At 36.5% G+C, this 22,371-nt stretch overlaps 2 protein-coding genes across 4 annotated transcripts in view; one reads left to right on the top strand and one right to left on the bottom strand.

Moving 5' to 3' along the window:
* The first annotated feature begins 4,944 nt into the window (after nt 1-4,944).
* Nucleotides 4,945-14,821, top strand: GNPNAT1 (glucosamine-phosphate N-acetyltransferase 1). 2 transcript variants are annotated; one of them, XM_046647168.1, is made up of 6 exons: nt 4,945-5,288; nt 8,109-8,276; nt 9,302-9,364; nt 11,394-11,521; nt 12,437-12,498; nt 14,076-14,821. In XM_046647168.1, exons 2-6 carry the CDS (start codon nt 8,123-8,125, stop codon nt 14,221-14,223), a joined length of 555 nt encoding a protein of 184 aa, XP_046503124.1. In that variant the 5' UTR covers nt 4,945-5,288; nt 8,109-8,122; the 3' UTR covers nt 14,224-14,821. The 2 variants fall into 2 exon arrangements, with proteins under 2 accessions (XP_046503124.1, XP_046503123.1); XM_046647167.1 differs by lacking the exon at nt 4,945-5,288 and adding an exon at nt 5,427-5,657.
* Nucleotides 14,822-16,849: 2,028 nt separating this feature from the next.
* Nucleotides 16,850-22,371, bottom strand: part of STYX (serine/threonine/tyrosine interacting protein) — a 33,903-nt gene continuing 28,381 nt past the window's right edge. For both annotated transcript variants that reach the window (XM_046647165.1, XM_046647164.1), the window contains one exon: nt 16,850-20,445. In XM_046647165.1, coding sequence (XP_046503121.1) covers nt 20,372-20,445 — 74 coding nt within the window. In that variant the 3' untranslated portion in view covers nt 16,850-20,371. The remainder of the gene's footprint in view (nt 20,446-22,371) is intronic.

The following is a 22,371-nucleotide window of genomic DNA, read 5'->3' as shown; positions in this document are numbered from 1 at the left end:
CTTCAGAGGAAGATTAACAATTAACATGGGAAACATTCTTTTTGAAGGAAACATGAATGATTCTTTTATTATTCTTTACTTTTCCCTTTGTTCAGGTTTTCGTCTGAAAGAACCAGGCTCAGGATTCTGGTATACTCAAAACACACCAGTAAAATGCAGAAGGAAGGAAATCTGTGTCTCCATTTTTCAGATGAGAAAACTGAAGTTCAGAGATCAAAATTACTGTTCATGGTCTCACAGCAGCTTGGTGACCTTTGAATTACGATAATGCCAGATGTTTTCTGTGTTTGATATTGAGGTATGGCCCCTATTCTGGAACTGTTTTTGTGATTCAATAAGGCCTATGATCAGAGAGTCTGATACTGGAAAATTAATCACTCCAAATCCTAAAAGTGTTTCCAACTGAATGTCAGCATAACGTAGTAATCCTTCCTTCCTGAGGTAAAGACGCTGTGCTCAAAATAGAGGTTTTGCCTCAGATAAAACAGATCATAACTAGGGTGAACTATATTATGGAAACAAAACTGTTTATACACCAGACTTCCAGGTTATGTGTGTCACAGAAGTGCAATTCTCCCTAAATTTGTAATTCTCTTTTCTTTGGCCACAGCTCTTCCAACAGAGCTTCCCAGCAGTGTCATGAATTTTCTTTTAAACATTATGTTCTAGTTGTGTGCCTAACACTGACAAATTCGTCTTTAACAAGAGTCTTCCTTACTGCTGCACCAGCCTGTCACCACTTCCTCTAAATGCAGGGTGGTTCTGAGTGAGTGACCTTTCAGAGACATTCCTCCTTGGTGTCTGGGCGTGACCTCGCAATCTAGCCAAATAAGTTTGAGAGAGTCCAGCAAACTCTTTGGGCTGAATGAGGCTGATTTCATCTTTTTGCTTCAGTCACAATCATCTAATTATTAAGACTCTTGGTCATCTTAAGGAAAAATTGAATTTACTCAACATGTTTGTACAATGTAGCCTAGTTCTATGGCAACAGAAAATAGATCACTGAAAGAACAAATTTTTTAGTGGAAGCATCATGGTAAGTATGTGACTAAGAAAGGTCTCTATTCAAATTATACCTCACATCTGGTCAATTACTTGAAAAAATACCTAAAATATTTTTGAACCAGCTCTCTAAAAATGCTCAAAACTTTTAAATTGCTTGTGGACATAATATTTTGTGCAGCTTTTTTTTACATTGTCAACACAGCAAAATGCTATAAGAATTATTAGGGACTGATTATTTAACAAAGTCATCACTAAGTTTTTTCTTTATATAATTTTTTATAGAGAATTTTTAATATGTCTAATCACTTTAAAGGGAATGACAGAAAGGAAGGGATAAGAAGGTAAGACATGATTAAGACTTTAACAAATAATTGGAAAGATAAGACTAATACACACAACACAATTATGCAGTGATAAACATCAATATGTAATCAAATGCTAGATTGCACAGTAGCCAGAGTTAGCAAGGATGCAGAGAAATAAACAAGTCAAAACATTATTTCTGAGGAGGTAAATTGGTAAAATCTTGTTTTTTAGAAAATTAAGAATACCTATTAAATTTCCTATCATGATTTTCCTTTTCCAAAATGTAGATATAAAATCTGGATATAAGTTTTACAACCAGGGCTACTTTTTGTTTTTAATTTTTTCATGGAAAATTTTAAACACATACAAAAATAGGAAAATGCATCTTCATGCACACATCACCAAGCCACACAACAGTTTTATTTTCTTGGGATGGTCTTCCTCTAGAGATAGTCAGAAGGCTCACTTCCTCACACCTTTCAGAATTTAACTCAAATCACCTCACAGAGGACTTCTATGACCATCTACTTAAAACTGCACCCCCAAAACTCCCTCTACAGTTTCCCTTTCTTATTTCTCACCATAACATTTACTACCTTCTAATATAGACTTTTAAAAAATATTTTTGGGGGCCAGCCCAGTGGCACAGTGGTTAAGTTCGCACGTTCTGCTTCTCGGCGGCCCTGGGGTTCACCGGCTCGAATCCTGGGTGTGGACATGGCACTGCTTGGCACGCCACGCTGTGGTAGGCGTCCCACATACAAAGTAGAGGAAGATGGGCACAGATGTTAGCTCAGGGCCAGTCTTCCTCAAAAAACATATAAATAAATAAAAATTAAAAAATATATATTTTATTTCTTATGTGTTCACAATCCAATAAAGTACATGAAGGCAGGGATTTTCAAATGTTTTCTTCATTGGCATATCCCAGTACCTAAAACAATGCCTGACACACAGAAGGGCTTAATAAATAATGAATGAACAAATGACTATGTATTGATGAGGGGAGATGTCTATGATATAAGAAGTTTAAAAAAACAGAAAAATTGCAACACAGCTTGGATAATACGATGCCATGCTGGGGGAAAAAGAAAAGTGGATTGTGACAGAGGGAGTAGCACTCATCAAATATTCTTCACTCCACACTCCACATTTCCCAGCTGACTTGCAGTTGGGTAGGGCTATGGTTACCAGCTACGGCCAATAAATTGTAACTGGAAGTGGAATATGTCAATTATGGGCTGAGACAGTAAAAAGTCCATGCGTGATTTTATAGTCTCAATGGAGAAAGGACAGTCTTACCAATAAATGGTGTTGGGAAAACTGGACCACCACATGCAAAAGAATCACACTGGACTACTATCTTACACCATACACAAAAATCAGCTCAAACTGGATTAAGACTTGCGTGTAAGACCTGAAACCATAAACCTCCTAGAAGAAGACATAAGGGATAAGCTCTTTGACACTAGTCTTGGCAATGATTTTTTGGATTTGACACCAAAAGCAAAGGCAGAAAGCAAAAAATAAACAAGTGAAACTACATCAGACTAAAAAGCTTTTGCACAGCAAAGGGAATCATTAACAAAATGAAGAGTCAATCTACTGAATGAGAGAAAATATTTGCAAATCATTTTATCTGATAAGGGGCTAATATCCAATATTTATAAAGAACTCATAGAACTCAAAAGTCAAACAACAAAAAATCCAATTTAAAAATGGGCAGAGGAGCTGAATAGAGATTTTTCCGAAGAATATACACAGATGGCCAACAGGTACGTGAAAAGATGCTCCACATCATTAATCATCAGGGAATGCAAATCAAAACAATGAGATACCACCTCACACCTGTTAGAATGGATATTATCAAAAAGACTAGAAACAACAAGTGTGGATGAGGATGTGGAGAAAATGGAACCCTTGTTCACTGTTGGTGGGAATGTAAATTGGTGCAGCCACTATGGAAACAGTATAGAGGTTCCTCAAAAAATTAAAAATAGAAATGCGATATGATCCAGCAATTCCACTTCTGGGTATTTATCCAAAGGAACTGAAATTACTATCTTGAAAAGATATACACACCCCTCTGTTCACAGTAGCATCATTTACTATAGCCAAGACATGGAAACAACCTAAGTGCCCATCAACTGATGAGTGGATAAAGAAATTTTGGTGTATACGCATACACAGTGGAATATTATTCAGCCACAAAAAGGAAGGAAATCCTGCCATTTGTGACAACATGGATGGAACTTCAGGGCATTATGCTATGGGAAATAAGTCAGACAGAGAAATACAAACCAAATTCATAGATACAGAGAATAAAGTGGTGGTCAAAAGGTACAAACTTCCAGTTATAAAACAAATAAGTTGAATGGAAGTAATGCATAGCACGGTGACCACAGTTAACAATACTGTATTATATATTTGAAAGTTGCTAAGAGAGTAAATCTTAAAATTTCTCATCACAGGAAAAAAACAAATTTGTAACTATATGTGTTGATGGATGTTAAAACTAACCTTATTGTGTGATCATTTTGCAATATATACATATATCAAATCCTGATGTTACGGACCTACAACTAATACAATGTTATACGTCAATTATATCTCAATTTAAAAAAAAGAATCCATAAAATAAATAAAAATCACTGAGGACACACCAATGATTCCATTAAACTTGAAGTTGAGACTGTCACCTGCCTATCTGGGGCTCCTCACGGCAAGTAAGCCAACAGGCAGAGAAGGAGCTCACTGTGCTGGCCGGAGTGACCAAATGTGACTATTCAGGAGACACTGGGTTCCAAGGGCACAAACTGGGTAAGGAGGAATACGTCTGGAATGCAGGAGAACTTTGGGGTACCCCTTAGAACTCCTGTGTTCTGTCATAATTTTATAATTGATTGTTTCTCTCTTTGCTAAATTACAAAATTCACAGGATTTCTGTTGCTTGGGAGAAACTCACTGAAAACATAGCGCCAGAAGTGTAATATAAGAAAACAAGGCTAATGTTTCTTAAGATTAGTGGTGTTTATTTTTATGTCTCACATATTCTTTTGTATGTATAAGGGTAAAAACAAGGATGGATAGAGAGATGTGGATGCCATCAGCTGCACTGATGTTTGAAGTTGTAAGAATGCAAAAATCAGTAAGAGAGTTAACTGAAATTTAAATCTCACAAATGAGCAGAAAATACAATTTCTGGCAGACTATGTATGGCATTAATTCTTTGAACAATATTGGTTAAGAATAAAATACTTGGCAATTTCAACAAGCTGAAATTTATGGTATAAGGCAAGGAAGGGGAGCTATCAGCCATGACTTTGGCAAATTACTTAACATCTCTGAACCCGTTTCCTAATCTGTAAAACGGGGACACGTGCTCCTCAGGGAAGTCGCTTTGGAAATGGGAGCTCAGAGAAATGTCACTTTTCTTCTCCTAATCCAGGTTTCCCAACCTCAGCAGGGCCGACATTTCAGGCCAGGGAATTCCCTGTTGTGGGCGCTGCCCTGCGTATTTTAAGCCGTGGAGCAGCGTACCTGGTCTCTGCCCACCCCGCCCTCCATCCCCCGGAGAGAGGCCACTAACACCTCTGCCCAGACGCTGTCAACCGTGTCCTGGGGGACCCGCGTCCTGACGCCGCGCTCCACCCAAGAGGGTCTGAGAAGTAAGAAAACAGTCTCCACGGAGGAGACGGCAGCGGCCCGCCTCCTGGAGGTGACTCAGAACGCCGGGGAAGAGCCGCTTCCAGCTGCCAGGGAGGAGCCGAGTCCTCAGGACTGGACTGACCGTGAAGGGAAGGGGCAAGCGAGGGCAGGAGGCCGAGCCTTCGGTCTCTGAGAATCAGAGGCCCACACTGGTCACCTCTTGCAGTGCTTAGCTCACTAACAAGGAGATTTCGTTCCAGAGCGGCCGAGACACCGACGCCGCGAAGGCCGCACGAGGCCAGCTCAAAGACACACCACGCACCGACGCGGTGAGAAGCTCGCCGGCCGTCTCCGCCGCCGCCCGCGCGCAGGCGCCCCGCACGCCCCCCCCCCCCCCCCCCCCCCCCCCCCCCCCCACCCGGGGCGCCTCCGCCTCTGGCCGCCGGCGTGGGCCCTTCGTCAGCGAGACGGGGCGTGGTGGGGGCGTTGGCGGTGCCACGTCTTGGCAGCGGCGACTGTGGCGCGGGAGGTGGGGCTGGCCGGCAAGCCGGATCCGGATCCGGTATTGTGTCCCGGGTGCTTGAGAGTCCGACGGACTTGGAGCGCTGCGCCCACCGCAGGGCCTCTACGGGAGAGGGGCACGAGCCGGGCCGGGGGGACCCTGAGTGCCGTCGGCCTCCCTTCCGGTCGTCCAGCAGGTTTGCCTCTGCCCCGGGCATGGCGGGTGGGCCGGGGGCCGTTCGGGGAGCTGGGCTTTCCTCTTGGCCCGGTGGGGCATGTGGGGTGGCGGCGTTCGGAGCGAGCGCGGCGGACGCGCGTCTGGGGCGGAGGTTGGGGACGAGGCCTGTGGTCCAGCCGTGCAGGGCCCGAGACCGACTCTGCTCGTCAGGCTTCGGCTGGGAGCCGAGACCGTTGCTCCGGTCTCCACCGCCCTGGCTTCTGAGGTGCGAACGCCGGACCCCCTTCCCGGTTCCCTCCCGAGGCGCGCCCACGGCGGCCCGGAGCCGCTGGAGGACCGGCGCCTGCGCTGAGCAAATCGGGGCTTTCGCTGCGGGGAAGAGGGACGTCCTTTGTTTCCTTCCCGGGGCTTCTATCCCTAGGCACAGGTTTCTGTTACAGGAGCTGTTGAGGTAACCGAATTTAAAATTCCATACAGAATTGAACGGGCGATTATGGGATTAGTTTTTCTTCTGGATTTTCTGAAATGTGACCTCCAGATAAATCGTATACTATTTGTTATTCATTCACTAGACATTTATTGGGCTAAGGCTGGAGAGATACGAACCCAGGAAAAGTTCTTGAGAAATATTTAAGGAGGGTTGGGGTTTACTAAAATCCTTAAAATAGGACCCCAATGACAATGAGGAGGTTCAGCTTCAAACTGCAATTCTGTTTGCTGAAATTTCCTAGTTTTGCAGTACCTGGGACATCTTAAGGTGCTGAAAAGTACTATTTCCTTGGTAAACGACATAAGTTTACCTACTTCGTTGTTTTCTAAAATCTTTTGAAGTTTGGTATCAAATCACCTTAACTTGCCCTGCAGATTAATTGTGCACCAGCAGAATTTTACTGGATGGGGACAGAGTAAGATAAAGGAAGCAACCTTAAGTATGGCTCTGTTTTGTAAAATAGCTCATAAAAAACATTTTGATATTAATCTCTGATTACCTGGTTAATGCATTCCTGTTTCTATCCAGAATGCTTTAATGTATTTGACTAGCCTGAAATTCTTATTTTCCAAATAGAGGTTACAAGTGCTGCTCAAACTTGATTAAGTTTTTAACTCTTGTACAATAAAGTAGGGAATTCATCTTCACTAGCACATCTTCAGTACTCAGAGTACAGTCTGGAGTCATGCAGGAATGGCTACATAACTTGTCATAACCCGGGCATGAAAATGTAGGGCTCTTTGTTAAAAAAAATTAAGAATTTCAAGGCAGTGTCAGCAGAGAATTAAACCAAGTGTGGGTCTCTGTGCAACTGCACAGGTCCAGTGCTTATGAAGCTGGCCCTGTTGCCTGGTTTTGAATCCTCACTCTGTTCCTTATTGGCTCTGTTATCTTAAGCAGTTACTGCCTGTTTCCTGGTCTGTAAAACGGGGATAATGACGATACATCTTTCATTGGTCTTTTTTTTCTTCTAAAGATTGGCACCTGAGCTAACATCTGTTGCCAATCTTCTTTTTTCTTTTGTTTTATGGTAGTACATTACGGACAGATATCTGTAAATTCTTTGTTTCAAAGAAGAGCTAGAGGCAGCTGTCCAAGAGGATAGTTTCTTTAACTGGGTACAGGGATAGAAATGAAAGTTGGGGGTTGCTTTACAGTTTCCTATAACAATTGTTAGGAAGACCGTTTCTTCCAGCAATTCTGTGCTCCACAGAAGTGCCTCCCCCCCACCGTTTTTATGCTTTATATAATTTTTCATCCCTTCTATCATTATATTATTTCAATTTTATTAGACTACATGTAGTAAGAACCTGCCCATTTCTGAACGTTGAGAGGGAAATACCACAATTGATCATTTTTCAACAGTATGAAAAACACTGGCTTTTCTTAAGCTGCTCAGATGCAGCTGAGAAACTTACATTATAGATTTTTAGGAAACCTGTGAAAACAAAATCCCAGACTCCCAGGGTGAATCTATCATGGATGAGAACAAATACTACAGTGAACACAGAATAATTAAGTCATTTAAGCCAGTAGGTCAATTATTTTCTGTCCATGGTTCATATAAAAAAAAGTTACATGCCCCATAAGTGTTCCTTAGTGGCAAGTAAGAACAACAAAATGCTTTCTCAGCCCAGTAAGAAAATCCAGTAACGTACAAAAACGTATGAGCCCATGAAACGTCAGCTAGTCACAGTGCTACACAGGTAGCACCAACCCACAGGAAAAAATGTTTTAAAAGACCTTCTAGAAAATGGGGTTTTAAAGTTTAAAGCTTCTAAATTTAGTCACTTGTCTATCTGCTAGTTATGAGGAGTTTTCTGTATATCTGCAGTTGTGGCATTTGATGTTAAGATTCAGGATAGGCTAAAATATCTTTCATATCTGTTACCGAATTTTTCTAATTGCAGGAAATTGACTTTCTCACCAATCATCATTTTCCTTCTGTTAAATGCCTTAACATTTAAAATTTTACTTTAGACCTTACTGCAAAGATGAAACCTGATGAAACTCCTATGTTTGACCCAAGTTTACTCAAAGAAGTGGACTGGAGTCAGAATACAGCTACATTTTCTCCAGCCATTTCCCCAACGCATCCTGGAGAAGGTTTGGTTTTGAGGCCTCTTTGTACTGCAGACTTGAATAGAGGTATGTGGACTCAGTTTACAAATCCTGTTTAGAATTATAGTTAGCATTCTATTTTCTCCACAAACATTATGATGCTGATAATTTTAAAAGTAATATTTAACTTTTGGATTATTTTTTGTTAATTTTTAAAGTGATTGAGACAATTCCAATGCAGAATTAGCTAAGACCAGATATTACTCTGAAATATTTCAAATGACTTAAGTACTGCACTGCTCCTTCCTAATTAAGAAGCCACAAAAGACTTCTCATCAAGGTGAAATTATCATGTATAATGATACATAAGGAAGAAGCTTCTCTAAGAAGCTGGTTGTGGAATGAGGGTAGAAATAATTTGCCTTGGATAAGCTGCAAGAGGTTTTGTCTACACATATTTAACATCTAAATTCTCCAAAATGATTTCCTTAACTTTTGGTAGTCAAAAATCAACTTTTTACAGTTTTCTTTTTGGTAGAAAAAGAAGCTAAAAATAAACAGTTTTGGTAGAAAACTGAAGAAACTAATGTTGGTCAGATTATTGAGTGTGGAGAAGTAAAGATTCTCAAAGTTCTAAAAATGTACTGTTCACATTAAGATAATGAAATTAATCAGGAATCTTTAAAAGTTGTAGTCTCAAGAATGTTATTTATATTTTATTTTACAAATAGTATCATATTTGGTCATAGTGAGAATCTTGCACTTTTAAGTAACACCAAAGCACATACTTGGGGAAATTTGGCATCCCTTGCATTGAATTTAATGCAAGTTACATGGGAAAACGTAAATGCTGGTTCTATAAATATTGAACATTAAGGTCAGATCTATTGTAAAAATCTTATGTAAGCAAAAACATTGGTAAAACTTATTGTTTTATGTATTGATTATATAAATAATGAATTTCAGTTTAATCTTTTAAATTAATTTAAAAATGATTCCTTAAAGTTTCAAAAAAATAACTGCCCATAATCCCAACAGTTTAACACATTGCTTCTTTTGATATATCTTTGATTTGCTCTTCTCATGACTTGAAATCTGTTTTTCAAAACTAGGTTTTTTTAAGGTACTGGGTCAGCTAACAGAGACTGGAGTTGTCAGCCCTGAACAATTTATGAGTAAGTACTACAGCCTCCTTTTCCTGAATGAAAAGCAATAAAGGGAAATGAGAGCTGAGAGAGTTTAGAGCTCTGTTCAGTGTATGTTCAAATAGCTGGAAATTGTTCAAATAACAAATTAGCTGTTTTCTTATTTAAATGTTTAATGTGGCTAAACTATTCTAGAATCCAAATGTAGCAATACCATGTTTCGCAAAATACCTGACTACTTTTATTTTTTATTTTATTTTTTTATTTTTTTTAAATCGTTATTTATTTTTTTTTTTGAGGAAGATTAGCCCTGAGCTAAACTACTGCCAATCCTCCTCTTTTTGCTGAGGAAGACTGGCCCTGAGGTAACATCCATGCCCATCTTCCTCTACTTTATACATGGGATGCCTACCACAGCATGGCGTGCCAAGCAGTGCCATGTCCACACCCAGGATCTGAACCAGCGAACCCTGGGCCGCCAAGAAGCTAAACATGCAAACTTATTGACTGCGCCACCAGGCTGGCCCCAGACTACTTTTAGATAATTAGTGTAGAACCTAGATGGTAGTACTAGAGATTGTTTTTTATTGCAGTACGTATTTCCTCTCATGTGGTTAGGTTATTCACAGAAATTTCATCACCAAATCAAAAATGTAAGAAAATATGTTCTACTTTTATATTTTGGTTCATTTATATTGAATTTTAAGGTTAGCAGGTATCTTATAGTTCAACCCCCCTTTTTTAATACATATATGAGAATGGAAATCCAGAGAGGTCAAATGACTTATCCAACATCATAGGTACTTATTGGTAAGGAAAGGACTAGAACCTTCCTGACTCCTTCCTGTGCTCTTAACACTGTCTTTTCCTGTTTTCTATAATTTCTTCATTTCTTTCAATAGATAATTTTGTTTTGTACTCTTATCTCACCCTCCTGAGATGAAGATCATCATTTTCTGATTCTCACTGTTTTCCTTCATTGAATTTATTTCCTCTTCCCACTCCAGACCCCTATCCAGAATGAGATTGTGGAAATAAACAATATGTGAGACTACTAGGCTCAGTTTTTATTCCTGATTTCCAGTTTGCATGCATATCATATTAGTTGAGAAACCATGTTATTTCAGCAAATGTAAAGGACTAAAAATCAAATTTGGCGGGAAAGTATTTATTCTATTTTTGCTCCCATTTGCTATGCGCCTTTGGGAAAATTACTTGGAAATGGAGACATATTTTTCACCTACTTCACAAGGTGCTTTCACAGGAAACAAAAACAATAATTCTATTTCTAAAAAAGTAAGTCGTAATCATCAAACACTTGAGATCACAAGGGGAAAATTGAAAACTACTTTGTCAAAATATTTTGAAACTAAGACTAAAAATTACAGAATGGAACCACGTAAACATTCTTGTTAACATTTGCAGAGTTTTGTACTATTCAAGTTATCTGTTGAGTGTAGAAATTGATTTAAACTAACTAAAGTAATGAAGATATTAAACAGTTTTAATTCATTAACCACAGGAGTGGCAACATCTACAATTTATTTGTATTGTAAGTGCTGTTCATCTAAAACAGCTGTTAGTCTTACTTTGCTAGCATTTTTTTTCTTTTTGAGGAAGATTATCCCTGAGCTAACATCTGCCACCAATCCTCCTGTTTTTTGCTGAGGAAGACTGGCCCTGAGCTAATGTCCATGCCCATCTTCCTCTGCTTTATATGTGGGATGCCCACCACAGCATGGCTTGACAAGCGGTGTCTAGATCTACACCTGGGATCCAAAGCAGAACATGCAAACTTAACTGCTGTACCACCAGGCTGGCCCCAGACTTTTTAAACTTAGGCCCTATAGATTTAAATTGGACTACATTCCAGTTGATATTGACTGCTGATATTTGGACTACTTGGTCATTTTTAATCACTTTTTCTTTAGAAACAAAATGGAAATCACTATGGTGAAACAGCTTTAAATAATCAATAATGAACTCAGCTAATCCTAGTATTATCTGGCACCTAATAAAGTTTAATGTCTACCACATAACACTTTTCTAATTTCTACAGAATCTTTTGAGCACATGAAAAAATCTGGGGATTATTATGTTACAGTTGTGGAAGATGTGACTTTAGGACAGATTGTTGCTACAGCAACTTTGATAATCGAACATAAATTCATCCATTCTTGTGCTAAGGTATGTGTTCACATTAATGCTTATGAGCAAAATGGACAGATGTTTTCTAGCAAAGCCGACTTTGACTTTCCATTAGGCAAATCTGTTTGCTCATTGCTTTTCATTGTAAATGAGAGCTATATTGTCCTGAAAAAAGTTTTGCTTCTTAGAAATCACTTAGTAACAGGCATTTTCCCATTGTGTTCTGAGAGTTATGAGGAAAATATATTAACAATATGAATTGTTTGCTAAAAATTGTTCTGTAAAGTGTTAGATTTGGTATTCGTAGCGAAACCAAGTCAGCATCATGAAATTTGCCAATGTTTCGAATCCTGAATGCTGTTTTTTTCAAAAACAATACTTTGAATATATGTACTTCATTAACAAATTCCCATCAGTTTTCAAGTGGTAAAGGGTTCAGAATACTGTATTCTGTCTTAACTGTGACACTTCTAATGCCTGTAGAGCTCCTTCACTCCTCATGACTCATGTGAAATAGTAAAGAAAACCTAGGTAATCCAATAAGAATAAGATAAGAACACTTGGAATGTATTTTGTAAGGTATGAATTTTGGTGGGGTTTCTGTACTAAAATTACTAAATTGAATTTGGATGTCTGACATAAATTGCTGTTTAAGCAAGGGATGTAGTAGGTTCATGACATGGTTGCATTTTGGTGATGTGGACTCTGAGATTTGCTTTAAAACAGTGGGGTGGGGAGGTTTAGGATATAGACAAAACAAGATTAGTCCACAAGTTGACTCATGATAGTATTTCCTCTATAATAATAAGTAAAAAAAATTTGCATTTTGCTTTTTGTGAAGTTCAAGTTTACAAAACATTTATTTTTGTCAATAAATTCTTAACCCATCACTTGTTGATTTAGCTAAAAACAAAACTATCTGCTGATTCCTTTAAACACTGTAAATATTTTCAGAGAGGAAGAGTAGAAGATGTTGTTGTTAGTGATGAATGCAGAGGAAAGCAGCTTGGCAAATTGTAAGTAGGCAGAAACAAGGTAACCTTAGATAAATGAGACACTCTCTGTGTTTGTTTAGTTTCTGGCCACGATATTTGTAAAAACTGTTTTCCTGTTTGAAGTTCTTTTAGCCGTCGTTAACTATGAACCCATGTCATTCTATAGGTTAGACTGAATTTAACGAAGAAATATTTTTTTAGTTTTATCATAAAGTTTGGAAATTGTTAAGTGTACTGTTTTACACACAATAACATTTTTAAGTTATTAACTTTTGGTAGTAGTATTCTCATACCAGTAGGAAACAAACTTTTGGCCGAGTCATTTGCCCCAGTTTCTGTGTCATATTTAAAAACAATGGAAATGTTCTTAGTCTCCTAAGTTTTAGAAACACATACAGAAATAGCCTTCACTATATAATTCATCCTCTGTACATTTATCTAAATCTTTTAAAATAAATGTAAATAAGTTTCATAGATTTATTGCCTATTTTATAAGATATAACTTGCTTTTTAATATTATCTCTTCTGAGTTTTAAGGAATTCACTGAGTATCTGCCAGATATGTGCCAGATACTCTTCGAGGTATTTGGGATACATCAGTGATCAAAACAGATACATTTCTGGTATTCTAGTCCACTTAACTTAGTCGTACCTTTTATAGTTTTATAACTTCAATCAAGTTCTGTCTTGAAATGATGATTTTTCAGTTTATGCAAAAATGAGAAAACCCTTGAGGTAAATTTTTGTAGCTCTTTTCTAGTTTTTTTCCCCCTAAGGCAGTCAGAATCACATTCTTATTCTGGGGTTGGATTCTTTAAGGATTGTAAAGATGTATACTTTTTTGCTTCATTTCCACTTTTAAGACCAATCTGGAGTTGATCTGATATATACTTTCACAAATATTAAAGTAGCTTTAAAAATGATAAAGAACAAAGCTATTATTTACCCATTTTACATGGGACTGTTAACTGTTCCTAAGTAGTTTGAATAGATTTAGGAAAAAAATACTTTTTTTTGAGGAAGATTAGCCCTTAGCCAACATCTGCCACCAATCCTCCTTTTTTTGCTGAGGAAGACTGGCCCTGAGCTAACATCCATGCCCATCTTCCTCTACTTTATATGTGGGATGCCTGCCATACCTTGGCTTGCCAAGTGGTGCATAGGTCCACACCCAGGATCTGAACTGGTGAAGCCCAGGCCACCAAAGTGGAACGTGTGAACTTAAAGACCTAAAAAGACTTTTTTAAAGAATAATTTCAGCCATATTTTTTAAAAGGTTGATAGTCTTTAGTGTTAACATTAATCTTAAAACTTTTTAAAGATGGTTTAGGGTGAGTTTAGTATTATTCCTGTTTATTAACGGGCTGGAGATTACTAGATAAAGTAGATTTGAAACTAAATAAAATGCTTTGGGTGATTTAAATGCGTATCCACATAACAATTTGAATAAATGAATATAATGGGAAAGAGCATGATCTAAACCTTTCTCTAATGTAAACTTCAAATTTTATTTTATATAATATTCATTTATATTAATTACTAAAATCCACTTTTATTAACACTATGCCTCCCCCCTCCTTTTTTTTTTTAAATTTCAGGTTACTGTCAACCCTTACTTTGCTAAGCAAGAAACTGAACTGTTATAAGATTACCCTTGAATGTCTACCACAAAACGTTGGTTTCTATAAAAAGTTTGGATATACAGTATCTGAAGAAAACTACATGTGTCGGAGGTTTCTAAAGTAAAAATCTTAAAGACATTGTCAAAGGAGCTAATGCAGCAAGGCTGTACTCTTCTAGAGTTAAAATATTTTGTTGCTACAACCCAGTGACCTCCATAAATACTGGATTGAAAAAACATTGGAATACAACAAGTATAATGACATTTAGAAGATTACTGTGGGCTGGTGGGGGCTGCTGTGAGTTTAGATTACAAATGGATATTATAAAAGGGATGATTTTTAACCAAAGGAATATATTTTTAACTTGAATCTTTTCTTGCATTGTATTTTTCTAAAGTTTGGCTTCATTTCTTGGTGGTCAAGAGTATATGTAGTAAGGAGTTATAATGTCTGCCAGCTGTACTGCTCATTAAAAAAACATACAATGAATAAGGCTGTTTCCTTATCACATTCATAAAATTAGTATTTTTGTTTCAAAGAAACATAGCTAAATACCACTTAAGGCTGTATCATTTTCCAGATACTATGTGAAATTGGATGTTAGTTTTTGTTTTGTTTTGTTGTGAGGAAGATTGGCACTGAGCTAACATCTGTTGCTAGTCTTCCTCTTTCTGCTTGAGGAAGATTGTTGCTGAGCCAGTGTCTGTGCCAATCTTCCTCTATTTTATGTGGGATGCTGCCACAGCATGGCTTGACGAGCTGTGGTAGGTCCGTACCCAGGATCCAAACCTGCGAACCCCACGCCACCAAAGCAGAGTGCACGAACTTAACCACTATGCCACCAGGCCAGCCCATAAATTAGATTTATTTTAACTAAATGTATTGCAGTCTAACATTTGTTAATCCTAATACTGTATAGGCAGACAACCTGGTCAACCTTTTAAAGAAGTAGAAATGAAAATTAACTTATAAAATGTGACAAGATTCAAAGAAAAACAATTTAAATGTACATCTAAAGTTTATATAATTCTAATGTAAAGTACCACCTGTCTTATATGTGAGATAAAATTATTCATTTGTTTAAAATACCTAAGAGCAAATATAAGGTACCTTTTTTAGTGAATTAGCAAATCTGGGCATATTATGTATTTCTAACCTGATTTCTCATCTTTTCATGAGTATCTGAAGTTTCTCTTCTTAGTAAGATTTTTATGAGAAATAGATTACAAAGTTGAGTGTATTATTTAAAAATGTATCATACTGTATTTGTTACATTCTTAAAATGTTGATGGAAGCTTTTCTATTTAATGTGATTATAATAATACTCTTATTCTGGCCACTATCCTGTTTTGATTTGATTTTAATTATTTTTTTAAGTTGAAGTAAGAATTAGATACTTTATTAATGGTTCTAATCTTTGCATTCCATGTTACGTGAATAGTCTTTGTTAGAATCCTAACGTTATCTGTACTTTTCTTGAGTCTTCTATTGAACTCTCTTATTAGGTCAAATCACAGTTCATAACATTTACTCTTTGTAAAATGAACTTAGAAAGTAAAACCACCTGTTTCTCAACCCTTTGACTCACACCTGCCTCAAGTGGATTTTGGATTTCCCTCCACGCAGTAAGCTAGTTGACTTTCTAAAACAATAAAACCCTTCACCACTAGAGGGTGCACTACTTATCTGCTGATGATCCATGCAGATGAACTGAGCTGTCTCTAGTGAAAGCAATGGAGCTAGCTAGTTTTGCCTTTTCAGGAGTCCTACAACCTTGACACAACAGCAGCTTTATTTAGGTACATTCTGGTAATTAAAAACCCATGTTAAAAAATAAGCCTAATAAAAGGCAAAATAAATAAATGCTTTATTACATCTCTTACCACTGAACAACTTAAAGTAAAACTATCTACAAGATTGGTATTGCAATAAATCTCTTTAAATAGTGTTCTTAAGGTCTTATCTTAAACCCCTCCTACAGGAAATACAGTAATAGGTAAGGTATAATATGTAAAAATTGGGTCATCCAGGAAAATGGATATGTTTATGATTTTCAACACCATGTATTCTGAGTAAACTTGAGTACGAAAAAAAGGTGCATAAGACATTTCATAATATATGACCTATATTCACATTTTTGAGCATTGTTTGCTTTTGAAAGGTACAATGAAGTGGCAGTTGTGACTTTTATTTTGCTCATATATTTTGTATATTTGTATTTCATTGACTCTAAGATGCATTTTTTTACACTAACATTTTTTAAATCTGCATGCATTTATGATCAATGACTTGTCAGAATTCGTTCAGCAATATTTTGCCTTTTAGTGGTATCTAAAAGAATGGTGTAGTGATGGCATCTTAGCTTTGATGAAGAATAGTATGTAGACAGGCTAACGGGCAAGAGGGTACTGTAAAAGCATGAAGTGTTTTTCTTAATGGGCTGCAAGCTGTTCCATGGATGACCTACCTTTCCTTCAGACACGAATTCCCTCACTTCCAACTCCAAACTCACTCAACTAATCCTTAAAGATATACTTGAGCTGAAACTTGGGCCTTGTATGGACCACTGACCATAATTTTTGTGTATGACTACAATCTTTGGGAAGATATTCTTAAGTGCTTCTCAATATCCAATGTTCATTCATCCTTCTTAATCTGTGGGAGTAAAAACTGAGTTACTTTTACCTAGAAGACAACAATCTAAGTAAAGAAGTCCTGAGGCATAAGCAATATAAATGAACTCTTCAATCTTTTCGAGGTATAATGGCACAACAGTTTTAATACAACCACCAATCTTCACAAAATAATTTTAATACTTTGTGCCTGGGCTAGCAGCATTTGCTCTGTGACATTGCTATACATACATAAGCATTTTATCCAAGTACAAATGTTAACAGCAGAGTAACTAAAGCAACTGCCTATACAAAGGTAAGTAGACACTGTAGGTTATTTTTCTTCTTGAATCATTTTTGCTGCATAGTAAACTGCAATTACATGTCAGTATAATGTTACTGATCTATAAAATACACTTTTAACTGTGAGGTATGGCAACTCCCTATGAGAGAGTAACATGTAAACCTGAATATTTTGAGTGATATTTTTTTTTAGCTGCCATGGATGGGTAAGACAAAAAATCCAGCATTCAGAAACCCTAGAAACTTATTTTTCTAATCAATTAAAAAAATAAAATCTTTTAGCAATTCTCAGCTATTTCCTTCTCATTTCCTTATCGGAGCATTGTTGAATGGACAAACGTAAAGTAAGTAGTGAAGTGAAGCCAAGTTTGTTATGGAATTATGGATTAAACCAGTTATTTAAAAAAGAAAAAAACCCGCCAGGTAACTGCTCATTTACTTTACATCAAGTTGAGATCCTGATATATATATATATATCCCAACTTTATAATTCAAGATTGCAGTTAAATACTTCTAATTCACTTGAATTACCATAATAAGAAGACAATTAGAAACCTTATATTTTCTTAAAAAGGACATGCTTAACATTTTCTGACATTACTTCTAAACTCAGATTAAAGCACAAAATCCCCCCTAAACAAATATTCTGCTCTAAAAGTTAAGTGGTTGAGAGCTGGTGGCAAAAGCTGCCATGGTTTAACATTTCCACCTTGAGAGACAAATAAAGAAACTGCTATCTAAATATGAGAGAAGAAATTAACATGAACCAAGTAAATGAAATGAGAAAGTAAGAATACTGCCATTCCAGTCTGAGTATTTTCAGTATTTAAGTTTCTTTCAAAGTGGACAGTAAAGCAGTTTTCCTGTTTTGATGCCATTTCACTTTAAATTCTGTGCCCAGGTTGCGTATTTAATGAGTGCTATGTCACTCATACATTATTCAAATATTCTAGAAAATAAGTCATGATTGGTTAAATGTATTGTAGTTATCAAAACATCAGCAGAAATAACAGAAATGGAACCAAATGGAAGAAAGAATAGGAAGAGCTACCAGAAGAACCAGTTGAACATTAGGTAGAATGGATCCAAGATAAAACAAACTTGCAATGTTCTTATTTGAAAGAAAGAATAAACCTCATGTTTTGCCTACATTAACATTGTACCAAGATGACAGTCCCTCTTTCTAGTGTTTGTGAGAGTATTATACAGTGCTGGGCAGGCACTTTAGTGACAACATAAAAGTTACAGTGGTTAGAAAAAGTGGAAAATTACCAGCTATAAATTAATTAATAACCAAATCTGTATTTTTGGCCAGACTACTAGAGAGGATATATGTATTTAAGAAACTAATTTAAAAAATCTTACCCTCATTTTTAAAACCTAAATGTACTACGACGAAGATGCTTTTAAGCAAGAGTTTCAGCTGAATGAAGGATCATAGATTTAGATTATCAGATTGCAAGAGATCCTTGCTGACCTATCCAGTAGTGACTTATATACAGGAAAGCTGTGTTATCTGGCACTTTACCAACTGGAATTTCTGAACACTCAATGCAAATCTTGACTCTACCAGACCACCACACCAAAGGACCTAATAAGACAACAGAATACGAGACCACAATGGGATTAACAATATGCTGTTTTCAGGGCAGTAAAACGGGAAGAGAAGGGAAATCAGAAGAGGAATACCACCTAGATCAACAGGAATTAGCTCAATTAAAGCAATTTTAACTCATCTCCACTCAACCACTATGCTGGATAAAAAAGCTTCTACTGTATTATTACATTTTAGGGAGGAAAACAAAGCAAGTAACTTGGTGTAATAGGTTACCTTGCATAGTACCTCTTGGTACCAAGGGAATGTATGGAAATCATTCCCATCAGTAAAGCACCTCAAGAGAGGACTGAGAAAAGTGAGATACAAAGGAGTTTTGTTTGTGCTAACCTAAATCAACTATAAAAAGTTAAAAACACTCCTCCTCCTTCACATCATACTTACTTAAAACAGCAAAACTTTTTCTTAAAACAATTGTTATATGTGTAAATAAAAATTATGGAGAACTAAGGATCCATAAAGTGACTCCGCTAATGCAAATTATGGGGGAAATTTGGATTAACTCAATGTAAAGAACTGATTAAAGCACTAATTTAAAGTACACTAATGTCTCCCACAAATCACATTCCCCAATAAATGCATCTTCAAAGAAAAGCTTCTGAGCCAGAACAATCTCACAGAATCATTAAGACAACATAAAATGAAGGAATAAATGTTCCATATTCCAAATAATTTACCGAGGTTTCTTCAAGCCTCAGACTTTCAGTTTAAACTAATTTATGACTTAAAAAAAAAGAAATCACAGAAGAATGTTAACTTTTCACTGGTCTACATATTAATTTAGTATGAGAATTTATTTTTTATTTTTTTTAATGATGCAAGGCACTTTCTTATCTGGGCTTCATTTAGGAAAAAAAATAGTGCTACATTGGTTTATTATATTCTATTTAGAACCATTTTGGACAAAGAAAAATATGGGCTAAGCAACTCTAAAAAGAACAAACAACATTTGGCTTTTAAGAAATGCAAAAAGAAAGTCACATGAAAATCTAAAACTCCTTGTTTTTGAGCATCTGCTGTGACAAAACGAAACATCTTCTGTTGTTCATTAAGCATTTTTTTCTCGATAGATTAAATTAGGAAGGTAACAGGAAAGGAAGCAATACTTGGATCATGTTAAAGTAAGGATAGTTGGCTAATGTGATTTAAAGATTATTAATAAGGGATCAACAAGTTTAAGAAAAAGGTAATTATGCTATTGAATTATATTACAAAAGAAATGTGGTAGATTCCTGCATTTGTTAATGTTTCTGTAAGAGGCTCCATCATAAAACTGAACTGTAAAATTATTTTTAAAATGTAATATATATTAGAACAATTAATTTTTAGCAAACTTTAGGAAATTCTTGTTATAAATTACCCAGATTTTATAAACAAATCCCCCCTAACTTGCATTTTGCTTAAAGTAATAACTTTATATCATACAAATAAATTTCAAGTATGAAAAGTGCATTATTGCAATAATACCTCTTTGCAAGTCCGAAATTCTTGGTTTATAATAAAAATGTAAGATGTAAAAACAAAAAGGAAAAGGAAAAAAGGGTAAAACCATCATTTGCCATCTATTGCAGAAATCCAACATCTTAAAATGTTGCTCCACAAGTTTCAGAGAAACATGTCTGGAAGCAACATATAATTGAAAAGAAACTACTTGTGTTTTTACCGTTTTTACATCATCATCGTCTCTAGTATTTTCTCCTTCCCAAATAGAAATTCACATCCTCTATAATGTTGGTCTTGAGTCAGCCATTCTGTGCAGTCGCTGCTTGCATGTTTCCAAAATCTTCTTCTTCTTCATGTGTTCTCTTCAAACTGCCTAAAAGTTATTGCGTGAACATAACATATAATAGGAATTTAAATTCATTTGCTATAGTGTTACAGATAGTACAAGTTTCATTTTTCATGAAGTGTTACTGTGTATACGCACTTGAAAATTCCATGACTGAATTTTTAGCAAACTTTAGTAAACTCTTTTCTTATAAATTACCCAAATAACTTTTTGTCTTCATGACAGGATACACTTTCCCTTGTGAGAATTAAGTATTTCTTAGGTACTGCACGTAATAAATATTGATTTTTAAAATAGTTTGAAAGTAGAATTTCTAAAGATATAATGGTACATAAATGTTTGGTTACCAAGTTTATGTTTTTTAGGCACCATAAACGTGACTTAGAACATAAAATTTAACAAGTTAATTTTATATTTGTACGATTTTATTTTGTAGATATAATTATCTTTTTGCTTTCACAGATGCTGCCAAACATATTTTTCCACTGAAGCAGTAGTTTTATTACAACAAGTCTAGAGTTGGGAGAAAGCTGCAGCAGATAAAGAAGAGATTTTCTTTATCTACTCTTCACATCAGAGTCTGCTAGTACAGAAATTTCCCATATAGAATCAAAGCTATCCCTATATGCCTAATAGTTATAATCAAGAAATTTGAGTCTCAACGGAGGAAAACTTTAGGGAACAATTAAACTGGTAAAGGGTCTGCCTGTGATCTAACAATGGCATGGCCTTAAACTTATGTTGTGCTAAATCTGACTAATAATGTTAATTCAGAGGGTGGATTCCAACATGAAACTAACATTTCACTATAAGATTAATAAAATAAGGACAGGAGTATATCAAGGCAATGGAATAAAGAAGAAAACATGCTAGCCAAGAGGCTAAATCCAGCTGCTGTAACTGAGTTTCAGAAGAAGTGCTGCACTTGCATTCTACTAAGGGAGGTAAGACACATAAATCACTAATACAAGTCAGAAAGTGAGGAAGTGTAGACAAAGCTCTATGGGAGTGCCACATGACTAGGGATTGGAGGAAAAGTGAGTTTATCATCATGTTTTCTTGAGGAGATGACAATTGAACTAAGTTTTTAAGAACAGAGAGACTGTGGCCCGCTCCGTGGCCGAGTGGTTAAGTTCACGCGCTCCGCTTTGGCGGCCCAGAGTTTCGCTGGTTCGGATCCTGGGCGCAGACATGGCACAGGTCATCAAGCCATGCTGAGGCAGCGTCCCACATGCCACAACCAGAAGGATCCACAACTAAAATACACAACTATATACTAGGGGGCTTTGGGGAGAAGAAGGAAAAATTTTTAAAAATAAAATCTTTAATGAAAAAAAAGAATAAACTGACCATCACTGATGCATTCTAGGTGGAGAAAAGAAGACACACACAGGAAATGTCAGTAGTTCAGTTTTCTGGAGTACATATATAAAGAGGAATAGTAAGATAAAAGTAAAGATCAGAAGGGCCTTTCATTACTACCTATGACACTCTATGTGTTTTCTTCTGTAGGAATTAAGCCTGTGAATGCTTTTGTATAGGAAAAATATCATTATTAGAACTATCTTTCATGAAAATAAGTCTAGCCACAATGTACAGAAAAGATCAAATAACAAAAGTTTGGACAGGAGGCCAATGTGGACCTGAACTAGACTGAGATTCAGGTGCTATAAAAAAGGGAGGGAATTTTAAAAGCACTGAGGAAACAGACTGTACTTGATTTGGAAACTGATTAGATAGAGGTGGCAAAGGAAAGAAAAGAGTCAATGACAAGTAGGAGGTTGAGCCTGAGGGATAGATACATCCAGCCTTATTACTACAGGCAGTACAATATAGTGAAGAGTGCTGGACTTGTTGAGCAGTGCACCTGTGCTCGATTTCCAGGTCCATCACTAACTAGGTATGTAACCTGTTCTTCTATCTTATAAGGCTGTTAGTTCAAATAAGACTGAA

The sequence above is a fragment of the Equus quagga genome, chromosome 20 (genome assembly GCF_021613505.1).
Source record: "Equus quagga isolate Etosha38 chromosome 20, UCLA_HA_Equagga_1.0, whole genome shotgun sequence".
Classification (NCBI taxonomy): domain Eukaryota; kingdom Metazoa; phylum Chordata; class Mammalia; order Perissodactyla; family Equidae; genus Equus; species Equus quagga.
Note: the sequence above shows the minus strand (reverse complement) of the source record. Positions and strands in the feature narration are given on the sequence as shown.

Excerpts from the sequence above, each read along its gene's own strand:
- GNPNAT1 (XM_046647168.1), top strand. The coding sequence starts at position 8,123 with ATGAAACCTGATGAAACTCCTATGTTTGACCCAAGTTTACTCAAAGAA. Across the intron at positions 9,365-11,393 it reads CAGCCCTGAACAATTTATGA|AATCTTTTGAGCACATGAAA; the intron begins GTAAGTACTACA and ends TAATTTCTACAG. Across the intron at positions 12,499-14,075 it reads GGAAAGCAGCTTGGCAAATT|GTTACTGTCAACCCTTACTT; the intron begins GTAAGTAGGCAG and ends TTTAAATTTCAG.